This window comes from Danio rerio, chromosome 13 (assembly GCF_049306965.1).
Source record: "Danio rerio strain Tuebingen ecotype United States chromosome 13, GRCz12tu, whole genome shotgun sequence".
Classification (NCBI taxonomy): Eukaryota; Metazoa; Chordata; class Actinopteri; order Cypriniformes; family Danionidae; genus Danio; species Danio rerio.
Genome location: NC_133188.1, coordinates 4,370,955 through 4,387,522, shown reverse-complemented (window position 1 = coordinate 4,387,522; position 16,568 = coordinate 4,370,955). Strand labels below are relative to the sequence as shown.

Here is a 16,568-nt window from a genome sequence, read left to right as displayed (position 1 = left end):
CTTTTCTCTGTGTTTCAAGTCCTCCAACGTACGCTGCAAGCCACTGGACAAACTGGTAACAGCAGGAAAGCCGTCCATACAGAGGTAAGTGGTCAGCTGGTAAGAGCGAAAAGGATCAGCATCATACTGCCCCATAACATTCATTTTAAAGACAAAATGCAACCATACAAACTTCTGGCTACATAATTCGCGATCTCCAGAAATGTATATAGGCTACATTTTCAGAATGAGCCTATGTTGTACTTAATAAACAAGTTGCAAGAAATAGTTGTTAAATAAATGTACCATAATGTCATTAAAAAACACTTTAATTGTTTACCATGCTGAAGTCAAATTCCAAAAAATATAAAAAAAACAAGTATTTTACAAAATATTTTCACAATTGTGCATATGAAGTTTCCTTTATAATAAGACAAAATATAAATAACACTTATGTACAATATGCCTTAAAAATAGTTACTTGTATATTTAAAAGCCCTAAATGACCTTCATGGTCTGAACACGAAGTACTCCAAGACAAAATTACATAACACTTGCTTTATGTGAATTGTGAGATTGAATAGCAAGATTTTTGTTTCAAAGATCTCAGATTTTGATGTAAACACAGAAATCACACTGTAAAAAGAGAGAATCCAGTTTAAGGTGTGTGTGATTTTGCCAAGTAGGATGCGATAAGACTACACTACCTGACCAAAGTCTTGTCGCCTATCCAAATTTCAGGAACAACTAATAATAACTGGACTTCTAGTTGATAATTCAGTATCAGAAGTGGCTTATATAAAAAGGCAAAGGCCTCTAGATTACACTTATTTTACCAAAATAAAATATGATCATGCCTTGATGATTATAATTATTATTATTATGATTATTTAATGATTTAATTAAGACAGTAAGGTCTGACTTTGCTTAGACAAAAGTCTTTTCACTTATCAGAAATAATGTCCAGTATAGAATATAAAGTCCTGCTGCAGTGGAAACAGAATGAATATTGTGTCTGACTCCATCATGAGCTTGGAGGACTGCATCCATACATCTCTGCAATGACTCAAATCACTGATTAATAAAGTTATCTGGAATGGCAAAGAAAGCGTTCTTGCAGGACTTCCAGAGCTCATAGAGATTCTTTGGATTCATCTTCATTGCCTCCTCCTTCATCTTACTCCAGACATGCTCAATAATGTTCATGTCTGGTGACTGGGCTGGCCAATCCTGGAGCACCTTGACCTTCTTTGCTTTCAGGAGCTTTGATGTGGAGGCTGAAGTGTGAGAAGGAGCGCTATCCTGCTGGAGAATTTGCCCTCTCCTGTGGTTTGTAATGTAATGGGCAGCACAAATGTCTTGATACCTCAGGCTGTTGATGTTGCCATCCATTCTGCAGATCTCTCCCACGCCCCCATACTGAATGTAACCCCAAACCATGATTTTTCCTTCACCAAACTTGACTGATTTCTGTGAGAATCTTGGGTCCATGCGGCTTCCGGTAGGTCTTCTGCAGTATTTGTGATGATTGGGATGCAGTTCAACAGATGATTCAGCAGAAAAATCGACCTTCAGCCACTTTTCCAAATGATCAACTAGAAGTCAAGTTATGATTTGTTGCTCTTACAACTGAGATCGACGACGAGACTTTTGTCAGGCAGTGTATGTATGTTGATCCTGGAAAATCATTCCTGTTCAAAAACATGCTGATGGGTTGACTGACTGACACAGCTATAAAACCCTAGTGTCCGTGTATCTGTGTTTGCCCTTCATGACTAGTGGTGAAGTGCGGTGAACTGATGACCTTTACAATCAACCACAGTTAGTTTCTGTTGAGCACGTGAGCACAATAGCAATCAGCTGTGTTTTATGGTACGTTCGCAGCAGACACAGTTGAAGCATCAAGGCCGAGTGATTGTCAATGTATAGAAGCAATTAGGCATCCTGCGACACTATTCGCAGCGAGCGAATGATGAACTTTGATGGACATTCATGACATGTTAACCAATCAGGAGCTTGCTCTAGTAGGGGCGTGATTATGACGTAGCACCTGTAGTTGGTGTCCCGAGGGGAAATTCTCCTGCCAACACCGGAAAACAACTTATCAAACTGGGACCGGCTCAATCAGAAGTACCACTGAAATCAGCCGTCATCCAGGAGCAGTTTCTGGAGGAGTTGATGAACTCACAGAGCTGGGTGCACCTCTGAAGGAACTAATAGACCCAGACACGGCGCCGAACGAATCTACGCTGTTTTTTCAGCATTCCTAAAGCACATTAAGCACAGCTACTCTCTCAATTAAATCCATGTCAGCCATTTAGCAACAGAACTGGAGTTACCGGGCAGACAGACATCCCACCAATGATGCCAAACGTGGTCAGTTGTTATAAATAAACTTCACTACGTGTGAATAACGCAATCTATTCATGCAAACCATGTCTGGTGTGAACGCCCCATACTTTGACAGCCCTATTTGAAAGCCAGGAGAGTTCAGTTGTACTGTACATGGCTTAACTTTAGTCAATAGGGTTGACTTCTAAAAGGATGGTGGTGCCACATGGGTCCAGGCTGTAGGAAGGCGAGTATGGGCTGCTGTGTCATATTGTGAAGCCTCTGAAGCAGCTGTGTCGTATAAAGGAGAGCCAGAAGAGGGCGCTGTGAGCGGGTGAGCGAGACTGCTGTAGTGACCGGCCGAGCCGCGGAGGAACTGAGAGCCCAGACTGCTGCTCATACTTCCAGACTGAGAGGAGTTCCCTACAGACCACAAGCTGGTGTACTGACTGCAAACAAGATACAAACACAACAGAGGTTAAAAACATGCTATTGTGAAATTCAAAAGAATAATAACAGAGGAAAATTATAATATATATATATATATATATATATATATATATATATATATATATATATATATATATATATCATAGCTGGCATATATACTGGCAGCTGATGTTACATAGATGGTAAAAGAGAACTAATAAAGGCTCCAAAGGGCCAGGACAGACCAAGAGGATGCCAGAAAACTAGCGCTTATGTAACCCAGCTTCTCATACCTTATTAGTTACACAAATAACACTTTCATTTGAATACATTTGCATTGGATAAACAGTGTGTGACTGATAAGCTGTGATAGGAGCTTCACCTGGTGTTTGAGTTTGGGCCAGAGCTGTGGCCCATCGGCAGCACACTGGAGTGCGAGGACATCTGTAGACTGGACCAGTTATCATGAGACGGCAACATGGATAAACACGAGGAGCTGTCAGAATAACCAGCTGCAGCACAAACAACACACAATGAGTATGTAGGCGCTTGCTATTTTCACATATCGACATTGGGATGTAACATAGATATATACATATACACCCTGAGCATGCGTCAATAGCGCTGCCATATTGGTACAGTGCTCCCAGGACAAATGTCATTCAACCGCACTATTTAAGACAGTGTTACTACGTGAAGATGCATTGTGTATGAGTGTAGTAACAAGCAAACAAAGAAAACAAGCACAAAGGCAGAACATTTTACAGGTAAGGTTTAGTTTTTTACGTTTTTGTATGTTCTGAAATTTTGTGCCAAACAGGTAACGTTATTGATGATAATACAATTCATCATAAGGCAAACTAGCACCAACTCGCACTAAATACTCGGCTTATGCTAGTTTTGTTGGATAAATTCAGCAAACAAGCAAAAGAAATATGACAACGAGATGCTGCTGTGCCAGAAACTTGTATTATTGTCGGCTAAGTCAAGGAGCCGTTCATAACGGAGATTCATTCACAAACGAATCGCTCCCTCAATCGGCTGTGTTTCAGGACACGGATTAGATCAAATCTTACAGGGAGGGTGGATAGTACATTTTCATAAACACATACAAGCGGTTTGTCAGAAATGCCTGTGCTATCACTTATCCATCAATACAGAAAAAATTTTAGTAATTAAAAAAAAATGACATACTGACCTCCAGGCAAACTCCTGCTCATAGATATATATATATATATATATATATATATATATATATATATATATATATATATATATATATATATATATATATATATATATATATATATATATATATGTGTATATCTCTGGCTTTGGATGGCCACAGTCCTTTACTGCAGCTTGGTCCCGCATTCATTTCAAAGGAGCGCTACCCTGTACTAAAATGGCGCTCTATTGACGCATTCCTTCCAATAGACAACAACAGGGTAGGTGACATCTAATGTAAATATGTATGGGGATGTAAAAATAGGGGATCTTTTATTGTCCCTTAAATAAGTTCACATTTGAGAGCAAGGGTGCCCCCTAGTGATACGACAGTATTATGCTTGCATCAGCTTTGTGTAGATGTTTCTGGCACCTTTAATAGAAAGATTTAAAATATGGTAGAAATATACTTAAATGGGATGATGGCGAGATAAAATGGTAAAAGTACCAGAAAAAAAAGAACCCCAGGTGGACAGGTTTCAACTCAATGCTGATAAAACCGAAAGGAAAACAACAAATTCTATTAATTTTCTTCATAAGAGCATGGATTTTTAATTGCATATAAGATTTATAAATGATATAAAAAGGTTATATAACGTTAGTTTTATATATAGTTTAATAATAATGATAATAATAATGATCATAAACAAAAATTAAAAAAACATCAAAGTACCATAAAGTGTGGTTTATTAATAAACTAATTTCGAGAGGATCACATGCTTATGATCAACACGGCTGGCACCTCATTAGCTCTGTAATTTGCCCTATTAGATGTATACGGAAGCATTATAAATAATCTGAGTTTTTCACTGCAGTTATCTTCGTCTCGAAGTTTCCCCCCTCTTCCACCCCTATTTCCCACCCTTTTTTCCGATAGGGTGACAAGGTGGCCCAGTGGCTAGCGCTGTCGCCTCACAGCAAGAACAACGCTGGTTCAACCTCCTTTCGGGCCTGCTGGCGTTTCTGTGTGGAGTTTCTATGTTCTCCCTGTGTTCGTGTGGGTTTCCTCCAGGTTCCCCAGTTTCCTCCCACCGTCCAAAAACATACAACCAACCCAGGCTCATTCTGGAAACGTAGTCCCACGGACATTTCTGTAGACCCCGAAATATGTTCAGGAAGGTACGTATTTGTGCAGTTTTTGTTTTCGCAAATCTGCGAGAGGCCGCTGTGTATGCTTTTTTGCATCTCGAACGCCTCTCCCGAGCGCCTCCTCTTCTATTCTCGCCCCGTTATAAACTCGTTCACTTTATTTTTTGAATTCTGTTTTTGTCTTACCTGCTTTCTGGAACTGCTCTTCCCCAGACTCGAACCCGGTCGTTGCGGTCAGCTTCCTTCCGGGTCTCCACTCTGCCGACGTACACGTCGAGCTAACCAGACAAGCTGGTTGCGGCAGGAAAGCCCTCCACACAAGGCTGAGCTGTCAGCCGGCGAGCGCGAAGAGGAGTGGCGTCACACCACCTCGTAACGTTCGCTTAAAAAAATTAAATGCAGCCATACGTACCTCCGGCCACGTAAATTGCAGTCTCCAGAAATGTCCGCGGGACTAAGTTTTCAGAATGAGCTTGGGTTGCATACAGCATAGCCAATCGACTAAACCACATTATTACCCAAGACAACCTTAGTTTACTCTTCTCACACGGTGACAAGTAGGAAAGTTCTCGAGACTTAACTGAGCTCGAACTCCCCCCACGCCCCTTTTTATGGAAGGGAGCCCTGGGCTCGAGGATAGTACGAGCTCAAGGCTTTCTCCCAGGACAGCATGCCAATAACGCTTTATTGATTATCAGCTAAGTGTGAACTCTTAAAATCTGCTGTTAAATTATTTATATTTTACATATTATTTCTTTGTTAATTTATAATTTATTATTTTATATTTATATTACTTTAAATCTAAAGGGTGTGTCTATATAGATTTTTAATTAATGATTTTTTTATTTTAATTAATTATAATAATTAATTTATCCTAATTAACAAAGATATAAATTAACAAAACATTTAATATATGGTTCATATTTAAACTAAATAACCTTGACGGGTGAAAAAGCTGGTTGTAACTTACTAGGAGAAGCAGTGCGGTGGGCGTACGTGCTGGGGTACGGTGCGGACCGGTGGCCCCTAAGAGTGGAGTAACGTTCACAGCCGTGGGATGTAGACAGAGACAGTGCACTGTTGAGCTGTGCGTGAGGGTTTGCGGATGGACACAGTGACCCTGCGGATGGCAGAAACCAGCTGCTTACTAGAACAACAAAGAAAACGAGAGTCGATAGATGATTCCTTTTGTTTAGATATAAAGGAAATTATTAGAAATACAATTGAAGTCAGAGATATTAGCCCTCCTGTATGTTTCCTCTTATTTGTTTAACGAAGAGCAGATTTTTTCAACACATTTCTTAACATAACTGTCTTATAACCAGCGATCGCTCTCTCACGAACACTATGGACTACACTTCCCCTGGACTACATCTTCATACATGCTCTCCTGTTACACTCACGCCTGCTCACTCATCAAGACTGATTACATTCTCACCAGCTGAACCTTGTCAGAGACTGATACACACCCTTCATAAACCACTCATGCACCCATCCAGTTGGCCGAGTCTCGTTTACTGCTAAGTGACATTACAACGCGTTTTTCCCTGTCTTGTTTATCTGTGCTTTACCCTAGCCTTGTAAATCCGTGTTCTCCTGTTTAGCCACCTGCCTTATGACCTATTGCCTGTATATTGACTACGATTCTGGATTTGCCTGCACATACCTGTTTACACCTGATTTGACCATTGCTTGCCTGACGCTGAATAAACCTGCATATTGGATCTTACCTCCAGTTGTTTCTGTCACTCCCTCCCATTCGTTACAAAAATAGTTTTAATAACTCATTTCTAATAACTGATTTATTTTATCTTTGCCATGATGACAGTAAATAATATTTGACTAGATTTTTTTCAAGATACTAGTATTCAGCTTAAAATGTCATTTAAAGACTTAACTAGGTTAACTAGGCTAATTAATGGTAATTAGACAAGTCATTGTATTGTAGAAAACATATTACTTAAGGGAGCTAATAATAATGACCCTAAAATGTTTTTTTTTTTATTATTATAAAAACTGCTTTTATTCTATCTGAAATAAAACAAATAAGACTTTCTCCAGAAGAAAAAAATATTATTTAAAAAGTCCTGAATCTGTTAAACATAATTTCTGAAATATTTAAAAAAAGGAAACAAAAATCACAGCAGGGCTAATAATTCTGACTTCATCTGCACAATGAGAAGCATAGTGGAGAGGTTCAGTCCCAATTTTAAAAATGATTTATTAAATTATTAAAATCCAGATGATTCACATAATCAAGGATGGTTATTAAATGATTATCTGAATTGTGTTTGCTTACATTGAGAATAACCCGACTGCTGACTTTCACTGACATCCTCAATAATGTCCTTATGATCACTTCTGAAAAATAAAAGAACAAAAAAATTTATGTTTTTATAACAAAAACTGATTTGTTTATGTTGGGGCTGGGGTTTTTTGGCTATGAAGAAGGTTTTGAGTTAAAACTAAAAGTCTAAATGTTGTTGTTTTTCAGTGGTTTTGTATGTTTAATATATTCAGCAGTTCACCCAAAAAGGAAAATGTACTCTTTATTTAATCCCCCTTAAGTGTGTTTATGAGCTTCCTTCTTCTATTGTACACAACAGAAGGTATTATGATGAATGATGAAAACCTGTAACCATTGACTTCCATTTGTTTTTTCCTATTATGCATGTCAATGGTTAGAGGTTTTTCAACACTCTTCAAAAATCGTTGTGTTTAACAGAAGGAAGAAAGCCAAAGAATGGCACAGTGGCTCAGTGCTTAGCACTGTCACCTCACAGCAAAAAGGTCACTGGTTCAAGTCTTAACTGGGCCAGTGTGCATTTCTGTGTGGTGTTTGCATGTTCTCCCCATGTTGGCGTGGGTGTCCTCTGGGTGCTCCGGTTTCCCCCACAGTCCAAACACATGCGCTATATAGGTTAGGTTAGGTTAGGTTACTTTATTTATACCCGAAGATAGATTTGGTTTGCAGTCAAGAGTCCTTATCTCATAATTGTGCCACACAAAGGAACTCACATAGTAAACAACAACAAATAAACATTAGGACATAAAACAGAAACCTAAAAACACTTATAAAGAATAAATGAATAATTACTTTAAGTGTCCACCCCCTTAAATAAATGTTTAAATCTATCTAAAATATACAAGTCACCGAAACACCTCTGCTTTCATCTATGCCTTATTTAAATGTCTAATGCAGGGGTCACCAATCTCTGGAGGGCTGGTGTCCCTGCAGGCAGGGTTTATCTCCAACCTCCCTCAACAAACCTGCCTGGGTGTTTCAAGTGTACCTACTAAGACCTTGATTAGCTTGTTTAGGTGTGTTTGATTAGGGCTAGAGCTAAAATCTGCAGGACACCGGCCCTCCAGAACAAGTTTGGTGACCACTGGTCTAATGGCTGCTGGGATGAAACTATTTTTGCATCGTTTCATTCTACAGCTTAATACTAGAAAACTGCGACCAGAAGGAAGGAGCTGAAACTCTGGGTGTAGGGGATGAGCAGTGTCTGAATTTGAAATTGAATTTGCCCCTTTAGCTACCTGGTGTACACAGCCTCTATTGGCTAGTGACACCCCGGTCAGCCTACTGGACCACTTTACTATTTGATTTAGTGAGTTTTTATCGGTGAACTGAATAAACTGAATTGGCCGTGTGTGAATTAGTGTGTATAGATGTTTCCCAGTACTGAGTTGCAGCTAGAAGGGCATCCGCGAAAGATATGCTCTATTAGTTGCCGGTTCATTCCCCTGTGGGAACCTCTGATGAATAAAGGGACTGAGCCAAAGGAAAATGAATGAATGATGGAGAACCCTAAAGAGGTTTGGAACAAGTACAGGGAGAGTAGTAAAATTTTTAGTTTTGGGTGAATTATCCCTTTAAACATAGTTTAATATTCTTGCAGATTAAAATATTTTAGTTTGATTACAGAAACTTGTTTAAGAAATTCTTTCCAAATTTCATTAACAATTAGAGAGGATTCACAACAAACTGAAGTAAACATGACATTTTGAAAACAATTATCTTGCTCAAAATGACTAAAACATATTCAGTGGAGCAAAAAATCTTAACAAAATAGTATAAAAGTATAAAATATGTATGTACCTTTCCTTGGTATCCAGAAAAGCTTTGGCGAATGGATTGTATTTAATTTTGAGAGACGTAATCTGAAAATAAGGAACAAATTACAGATTTATTTGTAATTATTTTAAGGAGAAAGTCCGAAAAAGCAATATAACCAACTTCACCTTAGTAAAAAAACAAAACATAAACATTACCTCTTCATTTTGATAGGCAGTCACTGCAATGAACTGTGTTTCGGGGAAAGCGTGAGTGGTGATCATCCTCTGTGGACCACCAACGCGTACTATGTGGATACGCGGCTCATATTTGTGCAGCGAGTTCAACATAATCTGTCGGGGAAAAAACATTTTCAGGCTCTTGGTGATATTTTCGTGTGCGTTAGTAGTAATAATAGTACTTAACAAGCAAACTCGGCGCTTAAATAATAATAAAAAACGAAGAAAACGAATTTGATAAGTTTTTTATGCGGTGGAATTGTTGTTGTTTGTTTTAATTCGACTATTATGGAATTTATTATATGCCAAAAACCAACACAAATATACATTAGCCAATAAAAAATACAAAACAATCAACCAAATGGCAAAAGAATAAACATCGTCTTCGCAGAAAAACTTTCGGTTCACTTTCTGCTTCACTATCGATGGTCGCAGTTTTGATTGAGTTTATAATTAATTTAGTTCCATGAAGTTTGAATAAATTACAGTCATGTAAAAGTAGCTTAAACAGACGATAATCATGCACACTAACCTGCCCTCCTCCATTGAGTTTGTTGGTGAGCTTGACTTTACTGAAGGACACGCAGCTCTTCATCCAGTGCGCGCCGAAGTTTGGCGAGTCCGGGTGGATGTACACGCAGCTAGGGGCTTGTGGCTCGGGTTTGCCGCCCGGTACCCACTCACCGTTCACATACTTCCACCGGTGATTGTCGGCTGGGACGAAATCCAGTAAGAAAGAGTACATGGCGTTTGGATCTAGACCCGATATATTAACTTTTAGTACTGGAAACATGCGCCTGGAGGAAGCAAGAAACATTGTCATTTAACAAATCACATCAATAATGTAAAATTACTTAGCCTCTTTCTTTCTTTCTTTCTTTCTTTCTTTCTTTTTTATTCTTTCTTTCTGTTAAATTTTTAATGCAACGTTATGGGAAAAAAACTTGTATATAGGCTATATAATTACATTAGGTATAAAAACTATACATAAATTAGCAGTTTTCCGGCGTATTTTGTGATTTATGTTTTTATTTTCCCCCGTTTTTTATGCTTTTGAGTCGCATTACGGGAACTTAAACTTGCCTCTAAAAAGTTTTAACATTAAAAAGTGACTTTCATTGACATTTTTAATAGTTTAAAGTGATATATATTGTCTGGGCTGGTGTTGCATTACGCTACAAAACCTTGTAATAAACTGCCAGCACATTTTCTGTTATGTTACACACTTATTTCTCTCTACTTATTTATATTATTTAAACTACTAAAATGTCAATAAAGTCACTTTGTTAAACTGCAGAGTTGACTTTTCAAAAAAAGTTGACAGAGAGATAAAACTCCCATAATATTTCACAACCAAAACGGAAAGAACTTGTGAATGAATGACAAAACAGGCTACGGAAACTGCTAAATAGCAGATCGTTTTACAGGGAAGATGCAAAAACCTCTTGGCCTAGTGTCATCTGAAAATTTCCTCTAAAATTAGCATTTTTCTCTGCATTCTATCATGTTTATGTTCAGTTATTTCACTTTAAAACCTATGAAAAAAACAGTAGGCTACTTTCTATAAATGTGAATTTCTAAACCTACACACATGAGCCTGAGAAAAATGTGCATTTAAAAAAAAAAAACATTTCAGATAGCACTTCAGATTTGCAACTTCGTATATACTATGACATTTTATGCAAAAATAAAGATTAAACAAAACTTTTTTGAAAACTACATTTAATCATTAACGTCTTATGTATGTGAATTAGGCTAAGCAATTTAAGATACGTATTAAAATTAAGCATTAACTACTTTTATCAGTGTTGGAAATAGTAATATATTAAAATCCTAAGTCGCCTTTAACTGCACAACCAAGAAAAAATAATTTGGATTGCATTTCTTAACGCCTAATGTCGCTAGTTAACACACTCAATGCATTTTTGTTTCAACACATCCCATGATTTCTAAAATATTAACCTCTACCAAATTTATGGTAAAAGTGGCGGATTTATTTCATATACTATGAAAAATCTGAAAATAATATTTATTTTTACAATATAACCAAAATCACCGAGTTGTAAATTATATAATGTATACACTTTACTATAGTATTAGTATAGTTTTAAAACACTATGGTATTTACTAGATATTACTATAGTATTTTTTTAACACGTGTGAGCATCCTGGACCTGAAATCTAAAATAACAGATTAACACCAGTAGAGAGCTGTCTGTAACTTTTCGACATCTTCATGTCACATTGTCGTCCTGAAACAAAGTGTATGTCTGTTTATGGTAAAAGTACCAGAATTATTATATATAGGGCTACTATGAAAGTAAGACCAATTTATTTAAATATATATATAAATAAAAAAAACATTTCTGAACACTAAATCATCTTTATTTATTTAAGTTTGCCATAAAATAGTTCAGATTCTCATTTAACCCGTTTTCTTGTTTTTTTTACAATAGTAATGCAACATGATTATGTTTGTTGGATTTTTTATAAACCAACAATGTTGTCTTTTTCCTTTAAATTGGTTTTAACAGTGATTATTTAAAACAGCCGAAATAATGTCAACCATTTGGTAGAGCAGGCAGTGATGTATAAATGGTTAATAAAAAGTAGTTACTTTTTAGGGAAAGTAATCTGAAAGTACTGTAGGCCTATGTGCTATTTTTGCGTTTTTATATTAAAATAGACAAAAGATAGGCTTAAAATTTTAATATATAACTTTTTTTTACTCAACACTCACTTTTGTAACACTATAAGCAAATCAAACAATCAACATATTAAATAAACATTGATTATGTTAACAACCGCACATTTTAAAGATGTAATTCTGCTGTTAATTACAACATATTATCTGGCAAAAAAAGAGAAATACCTGCCATTCTTGGTCACTATCATCTCATTTGTCAGTGCTTTGAATTTCTGCCAAAGCTCATTTTCATCCAAAGCGACTTTAAGCTCTCTTTCCGTCGGATCTCCTTTCTCGCTGCCAGCTTGAAGCTCATTTTCTACCGCAGTTAATAAATGGTCCACCCTAAACTGAATGTTATTCTCAGGACAGTCACCGGAGTCCATTCTATCATCCAATTGGATCCGACAAGATATATCCAAACTGCGAGAGCTCACCAGTCAAAATACACCCAGAAGACTTGAAGAGATGCAAATAAATACTTTACTCAGGTAAAACTCGCTCCACGAACTGCTTAGGAAGTCTCTGATTGGTTAGTCTCCGCTTTGATGCGTTCGTTCTGGCCAGTGATTGGTTCAGAGATATGATGTAAAAGAAATACACATATTTATGTTCATATTTATTTATACCGTGTATTTATTTATTTATTTATTTTCTCTTGTGATTTGTTCCTTTGATATTACTGTAAAAAGTGTAAGTAGCATACTGTGTCTATTTTTGTATGCTATTGTTTTTGTTTTGCAATAATTTTTTACGTGTCATATTTAATATATTTTATGTATGTAAATACATTTAAATATGTAATATAAATAAATACAAAATAGATAGCTGGAGTAAGTTCAAGATACTTATGAAATCAGGCCCTTTCCTCAAATTAAGTTGCCTTAACTTATTGGGATATAGATAGATAGATAGATAGATAGATAGATAGATAGATAGATAGATAGATAGATAGATAGATAGATAGATAGATAGATAGATAGATAGATAGATAGATAGATAGATAGATAGATAGATAGATAGATAGATAGATAGATAGATAATTGTTTAATACGTTCGACTTTTTAACATTTAGCATTAAATAGCTGTATGATGCAAGTCTTTCTGATATCTAGGTGTTGACGAATGTTTTATAAGATGTTTATGAGTTTAAAGCCCGTGGGAATGTTTCTCCAGAGGTGTCAAGAGAGGAGGAAACGGCACCAAACCCAACGAGCTGCAGGACAGTAATGAGTGTTCATAAAATAGCGTGAAATGCGTCATCTTGGCGACATGACTTAAAGTAAAACTATCAGTAAAAATATAAAATACTTCTTATAAACAACGAAAACTGTCCTAAACTAATTGTATTTAATAAGTACTGGCATCTGAAGATCAAACTATAGTATATTGTATACAACGGAAGGCTTTAAATTAGGAAATTTATTCAAACACATAAAAAACAATAGTAAGGCACTTTGTTTATAACTTACAGCAATGATACATGTGTAATGGTTAGACTTACTATAACTATTAGTCTACATAATTTTTTCAAATTTATTTATTGAGGAAATACTATTGTAATTTACAGACCGTTTCAGTGTCATTGGCCATTTCTAGCTTGTTTTCAAACTATTTTATAATAGCAACAAGAGGCAATTCAATCATATTTTAATGGCTAAACATCATAACATTATTTATCAGTATGTGGCTCTGTAAAACTGTAAAACAGGAACTATGTTGGGACCGTTGTTTTTGTTTACATCCCTCAAAATGGTCTATAGTAGGCCTAAATGATATATAACTATATTAAAGTACTTTATGTAATCATGTTGCTGCTAAGGTAACACATCAACCGTAAAATAAACTAATGATCGAATAGTGTAGTATTCTATAACTGTATGCTACAATTCACCATGCCCAAATAACATTGAATACATGTGAAAACATCAACCAAATTATTTACTTAGCATTAGCATTTTGTGCCAGTTTTGCACCCTGAAATAATGCTAAATAGATAAAAATGGTCACAAAATCTGCATTCTTTAACTAAAATATTGAAATTATGTTATTTCAACGATTCTAAATAGATGTTCTAAATGATTCTAAATGTTCACAAATTCAGCATTTTTAAAATAGTAAAACACACATATATATATATATATATATATATATATATATATATATATATATATATATATATATATATATATATATATATATATATATATTTATATATATACACATATAATTTATTCTTCTTTTTTTACACTGAAACCATCATTTAAAAAATGTTTAAACATAAACCAAATTATCATTGAATTAATGTTGAACTTAAAGTTTATTATAAACTATTAATTTTACAGTAGGCTGTACCATTCATCAACACAAGTTGTAAATTCTATAATATATATATATATATATATATATATATATATATATATATATATATATATATATATATATATATATATATTAATGTTTAGTAAATAGTGTTTTTTAACCATACTTATACTATAGTATATATATATATATATATATATATATATATATATATATATATATATATATATATATATATATATATATATATTGATATATATATATATATATATATATATATATATATATATATATATATATATATATATATATATATATATATATATATATATACACTATAGTATTAGTATGGTTAAAAAACACTATTTACTAAACATTAATATAGTATTTTTACCATGCACCCTGGAGCTGTTCTAAAATAACAGATCAACATCAGTAGAGCTCTGCGTATAATTTGTCCACATCTTCTTGTCACGTTTTTCTGCCTGAAACAAAGTAAAATGTTGATAACTGAAATCTGCTGTATTGTTATTTTGTAGTATACTTTTAGAACAGATATAAAACACACTACCTCAAATGAATGAGCAGCACAGATGTCAGCTAAACAGAGTGGCAGTGTAGGGTCTATATATGATGATGGAGAATGTTCTGCAGAACTAGATGGTGATTCCTCGGCGCTTTTCTCTGCTGGCTGAAGACTACATGCATGAACAGTAACACAGTTTACAAGTGAACTGACACATGCCATAACTCTCTTCGTTCATAGTATTTCCTGACCTTGGTGTGAAATGTGCATTTCCACTTTCTATGGGCTTTGCAGGACATCTGGATTTCTGGGTTTGGACTTTGTGAGAATACTCACTCTCCATCTACTCAAAATATGGAAAATTATGAATAATAAATGAGCTGAAAAGCAAGTTATAATAGGTCACTCAAAATAAACATTTAGTCAACAGTTGCACATAAAAATGCATAATTTCCATTTTACAAGTCTCACAGGAGTTAAACATTTGAGTTTAACCATTTTTTAATCGATTCAGTCGATCTCTAGTTCTGGCAAGAGCACTTTTAGCTTAGCTTAGCATAATTCAATAAATCAGATTAGACCATTAGCATCTCGCACGAAAACTTTAAAAAAATAGTTTCGATAATTTTACTATTTTAATTTAGACTATTCTGTAGATACATTGTGGAAAATGATCGGAAATCTTTTTTTTTTTGTTTTTTTTTTAGTAAGATGTTAATCGTCTGATCTGATTCAATTAATTATGCTAAGCTAAGCTAAATGGGGTTCCGCCAAACCTGGAAATTAGCCGAATTGATAAACAAATGCTAAAACTCAAGTATTTAACTGTAGAGGACTTGTAAAATGAGCATATTTCCCACAAAAGAATGATGATTTATGCTAAGCTAAGCTAAAAGTGCTCTTGCAGATATTGGCTGAATGAATTAACAAATGCTAAAACTAAGTATTTAACTCTAGGGGACTTGTAAAATGAGCATATTCCCCCATATTGTCCCTTTAATTAAACTAAAGTGTGAATGAAAATCTAAATATAGAGTAGATCAATGAGGTTGAAAGTTGTATTTTATTATGTTTAGTCTGGATAAATCATCACTAAATATTTCACTACATTAATCCTCTTTAGGGTTTCACAAAGAAAGAAAAAGGATGAGTACATTTCAAATTGGATAAATTAATCTGTCAATTATTCAGGAAGTTTGTAATGCTGGGAATGTTTGTGCATAACTAACCAATTCTCTGATGCTGAATCCATCTGTGACATGTGAGCCGAGTCCAGTTTTTGCCATAATTCTTCCCAAATAAAAACAGAAGAAGCTAAAGTCAGCTTAAAATGTCTATGCATGTAAACAGTGTTGGGTAAGTTACTTTTAAAAAAAAGCATTTTATTACTGATTGCAGCATTAAAATTGCAATTTTCTAATTACTTTGTCTGAAAAGTAACTTAAGTTTCTCAATAAGTAGTTTAATTACTTTACTCAATACTAATAGTCACAGAAATCCAAAGCATAGACAATAGAAATTAAACTCTAAGTTCTTAAAATTTCAGTCAAACAGGACCTTTTAATTTTGCTTAAAAAATGAACACTTAAATTTGAAACAACATATTTATCAAAACTCAAACTGTTCCAAATTATTGACTTCATATTTCATATATTCATTCATTTTCTTTTCGGCTTAGTG

General features: G+C 34.9%; 2 protein-coding genes across 12 annotated transcripts in view; both read right to left on the bottom strand.

Moving 5' to 3' along the window:
• Nucleotides 1–292: 292 nt before the first annotated feature.
• tbxtb (T-box transcription factor Tb) lies at nucleotides 293–14,843 on the bottom strand. 5 transcript variants are annotated; one of them, XR_012389096.1, is made up of 9 exons: nucleotides 12,227–12,493; nucleotides 9,887–10,151; nucleotides 9,334–9,468; nucleotides 9,161–9,222; nucleotides 7,355–7,416; nucleotides 6,026–6,202; nucleotides 3,122–3,251; nucleotides 2,100–2,759; nucleotides 293–2,059 (listed from the first exon to the last, which is right to left on the bottom strand). XR_012389096.1 is itself a non-coding variant. In XM_073920564.1 (8 exons), exons 2-8 carry the CDS (start codon nucleotides 10,145–10,147, stop codon nucleotides 2,516–2,518), a joined length of 1,071 nt encoding a protein of 356 aa, XP_073776665.1. In that variant the 5' UTR covers nucleotides 10,148–10,151; nucleotides 14,757–14,843; the 3' UTR covers nucleotides 293–2,515. The 5 variants fall into 5 exon arrangements, 3 of the variants coding, with proteins under 3 accessions (XP_073776665.1, XP_001343633.4, XP_073776664.1); XR_012389097.1 differs by having other exon boundaries at nucleotides 6,026–6,175; XM_073920564.1 differs by lacking the exon at nucleotides 12,227–12,493 and adding an exon at nucleotides 14,757–14,843 and having other exon boundaries at nucleotides 293–2,759.
• Nucleotides 14,701–16,568, bottom strand: part of si:ch211-130h14.4 — a 28,517-nt gene continuing 26,649 nt past the window's right edge. For 4 of the 7 annotated variants that reach the window (XM_073920550.1, XM_073920549.1, XM_073920551.1 and 1 more), the window contains exons 11-14: nucleotides 16,118–16,178; nucleotides 15,140–15,231; nucleotides 14,934–15,060; nucleotides 14,729–14,847 (exon numbers count right to left, since the gene is read on the bottom strand). In XM_073920550.1, coding sequence (XP_073776651.1) covers nucleotides 14,776–14,847; nucleotides 14,934–15,060; nucleotides 15,140–15,231; nucleotides 16,118–16,178 — 352 coding nt within the window. In that variant the 3' untranslated portion in view covers nucleotides 14,729–14,775. Of the gene's footprint in view, nucleotides 14,848–14,933; nucleotides 15,061–15,139; nucleotides 15,232–16,117; nucleotides 16,179–16,568 lie in introns of all 7 variants that reach the window. The other 3 variants (XM_073920548.1, XM_073920552.1, XM_073920554.1) reach the window with 3 other exon arrangements.

What these genes read in the sequence shown, in the direction of transcription:
- tbxtb (XM_001343597.9), bottom strand. Translation starts at nt 12,426, where the DNA reads ATGGACTCCGGTGACTGTCCTGAGAATAACATTCAGTTTAGGGTGGAC. An exon ending in ATAGTGACCAAGAATGGCAG is followed by an intron (nt 10,152 to 12,226) that starts GTATTTCTCTTT and finishes TGCTTCCTCCAG; the next exon opens with GCGCATGTTTCCAGTACTAA. An exon ending in CTGCCTATCAAAATGAAGAG is followed by an intron (nt 9,223 to 9,333) that starts GTAATGTTTATG and finishes CCTTATTTTCAG; the next exon opens with ATTACGTCTCTCAAAATTAA.